The sequence below is a fragment of the Notechis scutatus genome, unplaced genomic scaffold (assembly GCF_049901735.1).
Source record: "Notechis scutatus isolate UNSWTSFEM ecotype Mainland unplaced genomic scaffold, rNotScu1.2 NSCUSCF68, whole genome shotgun sequence".
NCBI lineage: Eukaryota > Metazoa > Chordata > Lepidosauria > Squamata > Elapidae > Notechis > Notechis scutatus.
The window spans coordinates 20,400-29,429 of record NW_028263170.1 but is presented as its reverse complement, the minus strand read 5'-3'; the positions used below and the strand labels follow the sequence as shown (position 1 = coordinate 29,429).

Here is a 9,030-nt window from a genome sequence, read left to right as displayed (position 1 = left end):
TGATGGTCAGATAGGGCTCACAGTTTAGGAGCAGACTGAGCTCACTTTCAAAGGTTCCCCTAAAACTTGCGTGTTGTCAATATACACAGCAAACACACCCACACAATATGTCCCCTTCCCAAGAATGGGGACAGACCCACCATGACTAAACTGCTTTCCAGCTCCATTCTCCTGTGCAGGGCAACCAATCCAGCCAATCAGCTGGGACTCAGTGGGAGGCAGAGAAGAGATGGGGCGAGGCCAGTCAGAGGCGGTATTTGCCAGTTCTCCGAACCACTCCAAATTTCCACTACCAGTTCTCCAGAACTGGTCAAAACCTACTGAATTCCACCTCTGGATAAACCCCTCTTCCATGTGGCACAAGGCCACAAGTCTCGGCCTTCTTCTACAGAGGGAATTGTGTGAATCTTAGACTGACCTTCTTCTGATCCAACAGAGCTTTTCTTATCTCCTTAAAATGGAATTTGCAAAGGGATCCTATTCGCAGTTAGGAGCCTTTATGAGACATAAAAATTGATTCCCAATTGATCAGCAATCTCTGTGGTTGGAGAGCAGAGCAGCTTCCATGGGTGCCTCTTCCTAGAAACCTAGAAGTCCCCCCACTTATTCAGCCCCTTCTTGGACCTGGATTAACATTATGCAGCATTGGAGGTTTGTGACCTGGTCAATGATGTGGCTGCCTTGAGACAGGATCCCTACAACCTCCTTCTGGGAAGAGTCCCAAGGTCCCCTTTCTCTGGACATCTTCTCCAGCCCTTCACAGACAAGACAGGCTTGGAGGAGGAGCAGAGAAATGCTTTCGGTACAAATTGTAGAGTGGAAAATTAAAGAGCCTGAAAACGGCTATTTCATTTCTCTGGTTGATGAAAGAAAAAAAATATACAGTGGAAATTTCTTTACACACTTCATTTTTTTATTTCCTTTTTTTTTTTTGCTGTGAAGTACATACAACCCCAAACTGAAATCCCAGACAGCTGTTCTGCTGAATTCTTTCTGCAAAGGAGGTTTTATCAGGAAATCAAGAAAGACTCATATAAGAGGGATGAAGATTTCCCTCCTCAGATGGGAGCCAGTCAAGCATGGCATTTCACATCATTCTGGCATTTTTTGGCAACCAGGCTGGTGTTTGATTCCCACAGTTTCCTCCTGACCTCTTTTCCTACTCATTCTCTAACACCCACCCGCATGTTTAGCTGCTGTCAGTGGGAACAAGTGCGTCAATCGTTTTTTATAAGGTATCATGTTCAGTAGCTGTTGCTGAACAGGTGAATTCCTCTGAATTTTACAGTGGTCTCTTTAGCAATATTTATTGAGGTGGGAGGGAACTGCAAGAATTCCAGTCGTCCAACAATTCCCCATTTTGTAACATACAGATATCATTTTCTTTGACTCCTGCATACTATCAAAATGGAAATCAAATAAAAGAAACATTAACAATTCTTCCACTATCATAATGATGTTATTTGTCATGTTTTTACATTTGCTCTGGCTGTGAGATGCTCCTTTGTGTTCAGCTCTGGCCTCAGAAGGATAATGTAGCACTTGGGGATGAAGATGCAGACCAGCAGACCAGCACTGGAGGCCAGGATGGCGAAGACCTGCACAGCCACCATGTGTTTCCCTTTGGTGCTCAGGTAGGTGGGCACAAAAGTCACCCAGACACTGCAGAAGACCAGCATGCTGAAGGTGATCAGTGTGGCTTCGTTGAAGGCCCCAGGCAGATTCCTGGCCAGGAAAGCCACCGTGAAGCAGACGGCAGCCAGGAAGCCCATGTAGCTGAAGGTGACGTAGAACATGACAACGGCCCCTTGGTTGCATTGCAGGATGATCTCTCCAGGCTGGGAGTGGAGATCAGAGTCAGGGAAGGGGGGAGAAACTCCCAGCCAGATGGAGCAGATGATAACTTGGACACCAGAAGAAGACAGGATGATGGAGTTGGCCAAGCTCTTCCCCAGCCATCTCTTCACTCGGTTTCCTGGTTTTGTGGCCAGGAAAGCCAGCACCACCATGATGGTTTTGGCCAAGAGAGAAGAAACAGCGACCGAGAAGATGATGCTGAAAACCGTTTGTCGGAGAAGGCAGGTGGCTTTCCTTGGTTGACCAATGAAGAGAGAAGGAGACAAGAAGCAAAGCAGGAGGGAGACCAGGAGGATGTAGGAGAGGTCCCGGTTGTTGGCTTTGACAAGGGGAGTTTCTCGGTATTTAATGAAGATGATAAAAACAAGGCCTGTGGTTAGGAACAAGAATAGGGCAAAAGAGACCAGGATGATGCCCAGATGTTCTTCATAAGACAGGAAGGTTATAACTTTGAGGATACATTGGACTCTTTTTTTATTTGGGTATTTATCATCCGGACATTTGGTGCATTTTTCTGTATCTGAGGAAAAAAAACAACCAACCCCATATTTCTTTGTCCTTTGCATTTCAAAATATATTGTACATTCTTTGGAAACAAGTGATTATCAGGAGCATTTTCCGGGATGGATTTCTTAATATCTCCAGAGACAAAAAATAAGTTTATCACTTTTTAAAAAAAATATAGCTACATTATATTTTTGATAGGCTGTGAAATTGAGGGAAGCTTTGGACTTGAAAGATTTCCTTTGTAATGTTCAGAATATTGATAGGAACCTCCATTACTAAAGGAAAATAATGAATCAATTAATCTTTCTAGATAAACTTACGTGCAAGATGGCAATTCTTGTCATACTTGCCTAAGAGGTGGCTGGCAGATCAAGTGACTGTTGCAAATAATTTGGAATGGCCATTGGAGCAGTGGTGATACAGGTGCAGACACATACAGGCATAACTATCCTTGCCACCATATTGTGTATCTCGTACATCAGTAAGACATTTCAGTGTTCCTCAAAGGGAACCCATGTAGACTGCATTGCAATCCTCCTTTCAGGAGGTGGACCTAAAACCATTCCTCGTGTTTCAAGGAACTCAGGTGTTCCTAGAGAAGTAAATGTGGAAGGAAGGACACATCCAAGGTAAAAAGAAGAAATATTTTCTCTGGCAGTAGTAAAGCTTGTCCAATCTGCCACAGCCACCTCTCTCTAGCCAGCCCTTCCTTCACAGTCTTTTTGCTCTTCTGTTTAGATAAGAAATGAGGCATTTCGGAAATAAACCAGAAACCAATTAAGCTTCAAAGTGTGTTTTAATTCACACTTTCATGACAATGCTATGGAGGGATCCAGTTCCACCAGGCCTCCCATTTTCCTCTGGTGTCACCCACCTTTCTGAGTGGAGAAGGTCCCCTCCGGACAAGGAACGCAGTCGTAACAGCAAACTGGCTCTCCTTCTCGAGCCCTCTTGACAAATCCAGGATGACAACTTTCCACACATTCAGATTGAGGAAAGGACTGAGCAGGAAAAAAACAAGATTGCCAAAGGAAATGTGTTAGGACTTTCCGTCCATGGAAAATGGAGGTAAAAATGGATATTAGACAAGATATTAGATATTAGCCTCTGGTCTTCACTTAAGTAAATACAAAATCTCTCACTAATTACAAATGGTTGGAGATATAACTTCTGGAAGATTTTTCCTTTAGTTCCTCTCTTTTGCTTTTGGCATCTCACATTGCCACCAAAAAAGGACTTTATTATATAGAAAAGTCTGGAGAGATTGAACCAGTGGTGGGATTGTACTGGTTCTGTCCAGTTCTATAGAACCAGTTGTTATGATTCTGCGCAGTTCAGAGAACCGGCAAATCGCACCACTAACTGGCCCCGCCCCTCTCTGCCTGCCCCTCCCCTCCGCTCCCAGTCAGTCCTTATCGTGCATGCGCGGCATCGCCTGCAGCCTGCTTTTGCCCACTCGCCAGTCCAGCCATTGCTGCATGCCTTCCACTGTGGCCCTGCCTGATCTCCCTGGGTGAGTGAGGCTCTGCAAGATCTTGGGCCCAGTCACTTACCTGCCAATGCCGGTCACCTTTACCCCCCCCCCCCAACTTGCCTTTTGCTGCCACCACCCGCCGCCCTCACCCCAAGTAGGTAAGGCCCAGTATCTGCGGTGAATCCAGGCGGGGGGCGAGATGCAAACTGGTGGGGACCCGAGCTACATTTCGCTGTACTGGAAGACATGTAGAGAGGCTCGTGTTCTCCTACTTCTGGGAGAACAAGAGAGTCTTTCCCGGCACAGCTCTGGGCGGCAGAGAAAAACAGGATTCAAGCTGGCTACTTCTCTGCTGCCCAGAGCCACCCATTTCCCTATTGGAGGGGAAGTTGCAAACTTTTCGCTGTGCCGGGAAAGACTCTCTTGCTTTCCCAGCAGCAGGAGAACATGAGCCTCTCCACATGTCCTCTGGTACAGTGAAATTTAGCTGGGATTCACCGCAGGTGCTGGGCCTTACCTGCTGGGGGTTAGGGCTCCAGGTGGCAGCAGCAAAAGGCAAGTGGGGTGGGGGGTAAAGATGACCGGCAGCCCGGTCGTACCCATGTCGGCAACAGGCATTGTCATTTTGAAATTGAGGGAGAATTTGGGGAAGGAGTTGCAGGGTCCTGCAGTGGATGGTACAGGAGCACCATTGAGAAGCAGGGAAGTGGCCTTCTAGTGCTCCGACCTGGTGTTCAGGCTGGAGGCGGGCCACGGGAAGTCAGACCACCGAGGGAAAGGGGGATTGCCAGGCGGAGCTGCCCTCTCCTAGCAGAATTGGGACCGTTGGGATAGTCCTAGGAATTGGGTGAGTCGAGCCGCAGCTCCTTGCCTTCTTAGCTCAGGGAATGGCCTTTTTGTGCAGGAGGAAGACTGCGGAGGGGGCAGGTCTAACTGAGCGACTCCTCCGGTGTCTTCGCCGGATTATTTGGACACATACAAACGAGCACAGTTAAAGGCACTGCTGTTGCATGTCAGCCCAGGCCTCACCCCGTGGCTCCGTAAAGCCAACACCAAAGAAGTGGTCGATCAGATGAACCTGTGTTGCAATGCTCACTCGGATCTCGACCGCTCCAGGCCATCTGACTTCAAAGCCCCTCAGGAGCCACCGTTCCCAGGTTTCTACTCGCCTGTGCTTGGTCGCCCTCTCTTCACCTTGATGAAGCGGCTGGCCCTGCCCCTCACCCTCCCCTCCCTCGCCTGCCCTGAGAAGGTAAGGGTGACGGTGGGGGATAGCGAAGCGGCCGGGTTTCTATCTTCCCGATTCTCTCTCCCACTCTGTGTGTGTGTGTGTGTGTGTGTGTGTCCCTGAAAGCATGGCCAAGCCAGCAAGCTCTCCTTGGCGCTCTTCGTTACTTCTTTCATTTCTTGTTTTTGGAATCCAGACCGGCTGAACAACGATCGCTAGACCGCGGTGGAAGCGTCCCTTCGGGTAACACTTCTCCTCCTCCTCCTCCTCCTCCTCCTCCTCCTCCTCCTCCTCCTCCTCCTCCTCCTCCTCCTCCTCCTCCTCCTCCTCCTCCTCCTCCTCCTCCTCCTCCTCCTCCTCCTCCTCCTCTCATAACCAGTGGCAGGGCCGGGAGGCTGCACGTGCATGGGGAGATATTCCTCAAGCAAATGCCAAAGCACAGCAAAACCAAGTATGGGGCGGGTGGCTGCTCACTTGAGGAGCGAGCGTCTCCCCACACAACTACACCCTCCTGATCCATCCACAGCTGCCAAGTGCGAGAGGAGGAGGAAGAGGAGGAGGAGGAGGGTCCGCTTCCACCGCGGTCTGGCAATCGTTGTTTAGCCAGTCTGGATTCGAAAAAGAAGAAATGAAAGAAGTAGCGAAGAGCGCCAAGGAGAGCTTGCTGGCTTGGCCATGCCGCGGCTTTCAGGGAGACACACACACACACACATTCACAGATACACACACACACACAGAGTGGGTGAGAGAGAGGGGAAGATAGGGAGACCCGGCCACTTCGCTATCCCCCACAGTCACCCTTACCTTCTCGCACTGCTCCATTTTGTGAACCACCTATGGTTTAGTATCTCCTTCAAACTGGTGAGAATCCCACAAGGGCTGGGGAATGTGTCACTGAGAGCTTCAGGTTTGTTTGCTCCTTGTGCCCAAACTCGCAAAGAAAAAAGGGAATTCTGTTGACCAGGGCCTGAATTCAGATGAATTTGAATCATGATTGGATGGAGGTCCTTTTGGTCCCATTGGGAGAGAAGCTTCGTCCTGCTTGGGGAAAAGTGTCCCCTGAAAGGGCCGGTTCATAGTTGGGGAGGTTCTTAAAGTGACCCGACCTGGTCAGACTTATCCATGCCTCTCTTTTACACACACACACACACACACACACACACACACACAAAGGGGGGAAGAGGGGAAGACAGGGAAAGAGGCAGAATGAGAGAGAGATACAGAGAGATACAGAGAGGGGGAAAGAGAGAGAAAGAGAGGGAAAGAGTGAAATAGAGGGAATGAGAGAAGAGGAAGAGAGAGACAAGAAAGGAAAGAGAATGAAATAAAAGAGAGAAAGGAAGCAAAAGGAGGAAAATGGATAGACAAAGAAAGGAAGAGATGGAAGGACAGGACAAAGAAAGAAAAAGAAAGAAAGAGATGGAGGGAGGGAGGATAAAGTGAATGAGATATATGGATGGATAGATAAATACATGGAAGGAGGGAGAGAGAAAAAAGGAGAGGAAGGAAGGACACAAACCCTGGCTTCAGAAGACTCTTTGAAGCAGCACAGCAATCTAGGGCTGGGCTGCAAGGGATCTCGGAGGTCATCTAGTCCAACCCCCCGTTCCAGCAGGAGATCCTTACAGAATCAAAGAATAGCAGGGTTAGAAGGCTGTGTGCGTGTGTGTGTTTGTGTTTATGGTTGTCAAAACTCCAAAACCAGGTCAAGGAGCTCTGGGGAGATCAGTCATAAATTAGAACACTTGCTAAGTAACTGGCCATTAAGCGAGGACCACTTGTATTTGGTTTGCCAGTCACATGGCCACCAGGCCATGCCCATCTGGTCACGTGACCATCAAGCCACACCCACAAATTAAGCCACACCCACAAAACTGGTTGTTACAAAATTTGAATCCCACCCCTGGATGGAACTGAGAAAAGATTTCAGCATTAAATGATAACCAGCCAGTTCCTTCTCATGACCCCATTAACACGCATTTCTCCCCTCTTCTTACACCCATAATTTTAAGGTGTGATATCAGAACAATCTTGATAATTTCAGGTGAACTGAAAGCCTTGGAGCTGCTTCCTAGGAGCAGAAGGCCCATTGCTCCATCCCAGGGAGGGTGAAAGGGAGGCATGGAGAGCTCTGGCCAGGTCTGGCCTCCTTAAGAGCCTCCCAGATTACGGACCTGCCCCTTCAGGGGACACTTTTCCCCAAGCAGGATGAGAAGAAGCTTCTTTCCCCCAATGGGACCAAAAGGACCTCCGTCCAAAGACAATTCAATCCCATCGGATACAGTCCAAGCCTGGATTCAGGCCCCGGTCAGCAGAATTACCGCCTTCGTTGTTCTTCTGGGCACAAGGAGCAAACAACCAGAAGCTACTAGCGACACATTCCCCAGCCCTTGTGGGTTTCTCACCCGTTTGATGGAGTCCCTTAACTGTACGTGGTCCACAAAATGGAACAATACTGATGCCTCCCAAGCAGCCTAAGGGAAAAAATCTGGTTTCTACTGTCCAGATTCAATTCTCGGTGAAGGTCAACCACCTTTGGGGAATAGCATCAGCCCTCTTGAAATGGGACCTCAGGCTTTTTGAAAAATGGAGAGAAGACACCAAACTTTCCTACCTTGTTAAGCAACTTTAGCCGTGAAAGAGCATCTTTGTCGATATAAAGTCTCTGTCTTACAAAATACGCCACAGTCTCTCTCCTGGGATCATCCTTGGGAAGAACGAAGAAGCCCCAAATGAACAGATCTGCTGCTACCTCTCCATTTGGGTCCTTGTACAATTCAATCTCCGAAATATTGACAAACTCATTCTTCTCCAGGAAAGGATGGAACTAGAATGGGAACATGCAGCAATTTTAAAAGCAGAAAACTTTGTTTATTATCCCAGTTGCTTTTTCAATATTTAATCTTTCTCTTGTAGTTGTCTAATTTACAGACATGCTTCATTAAGAAAATGGGTGTTACCACTATCTTACAAGTGAAGGGAAAAAGTTCACAAAAATTTGTCAATCATATCCCGACAATATAGATTTTGACAAAATATAGTTGAAGAACAGAAAAAAGGAGATTTAGACTTCCTGTTTGCGAGGCTTCGGCGGCGGCAGGGTTCCGCGATCCAGCGCGATCCCTGCCGGGCTCATCGACTAGGTTCCCCCGATCCACTTGGATTTGGGGGATATAGCTGCCCTGTAGGGGCTGCTGAAGACAGGGGGGATCTGGAAAGGGGGTAGGGGGTGTCGCAGACCCCCTCCCCAGCCAGCTAAACCCTCTTTTCCCTAGGCGGAGGAGCGGCGGTCAGCAATGGCCGCCTCAAAGAAACCTGCAGACGGATAAGAATGTGCAGGAGGAAGAGAATCGGAGAATCGTGAGAGTTGCCTATGGTCCGGGATAAAGTTGCTAAGCAAGAAACCTCCGGGGATCGGAGAACTGTTGGAGAAGTTGCTACATTGTTTCCAGAGAGAGTTACAAGCCACGGATAGAACTCTTAAAGGGAAAGTTTTTTTTTTCTTTTCACTCTCCTTCCTAACGTGACAGCTGTGGAACAGTAAGAGAAATCTGAAAATCCAGGTAATTAAACACTGAAGAGATAAGGATTTCTGAATGATTTTTTTCTTTCTTAAAAAAAAAAACTTTTAAAAATTTTTTTTTTTTATGCTGTGAGTGGGAAGGGAGAGTGAAAGCTGGACTATAATTTGGAAATGAGGAGTATGCCTGGAATTTTAAGGAGATATAAATATTAACAAGGCTTCTGAAGATATATATTAAATGCAACTTTGTGATCCAATTTTAACCCCAGAAAGAGAAATTGAGGAAGGAGAAGGTGCCTAAAGAAATGATCTACTTGGACTGCTTGGTGATTTTATTACTTTTGAAAATTATCTTTGATTAAAAACATCTGGGTGGTTGTTTGGGAAAACTTTTTCTCTTCACAATGACATCATTTGTGGATGATTTGGAACTTTTACGTC

At 47.5% G+C, this 9,030-nt stretch overlaps 1 protein-coding gene across 3 annotated transcripts; it reads right to left on the bottom strand.

Annotated features, from left to right (window-relative positions):
* Nucleotides 1-1,178: 1,178 nt before the first annotated feature.
* Nucleotides 1,179-8,067, bottom strand: LOC148128452 (vomeronasal type-2 receptor 26-like). 3 transcript variants are annotated; one of them, XM_087949078.1, is made up of 3 exons: nucleotides 7,681-8,067; nucleotides 3,239-3,365; nucleotides 1,179-2,377 (listed from the first exon to the last, which is right to left on the bottom strand). In XM_087949078.1, exon 3 carries the CDS (start codon nucleotides 2,007-2,009, stop codon nucleotides 1,467-1,469), a length of 543 nt encoding a protein of 180 aa, XP_087805204.1. In that variant the 5' UTR covers nucleotides 2,010-2,377; nucleotides 3,239-3,365; nucleotides 7,681-8,067; the 3' UTR covers nucleotides 1,179-1,466. The 3 variants fall into 3 exon arrangements, with proteins under 3 accessions (XP_087805204.1, XP_087805205.1, XP_087805206.1); XM_087949079.1 differs by having other exon boundaries at nucleotides 1,179-2,227; XM_087949080.1 differs by having other exon boundaries at nucleotides 7,819-8,067.
* Between the last annotated feature and the right edge of the window lie 963 nt (nucleotides 8,068-9,030).

Excerpts from the sequence above, each read along its gene's own strand:
- LOC148128452 (XM_087949078.1), bottom strand. The coding sequence starts at position 2,009 with ATGGTGGTGCTGGCTTTCCTGGCCACAAAACCAGGAAACCGAGTGAAG.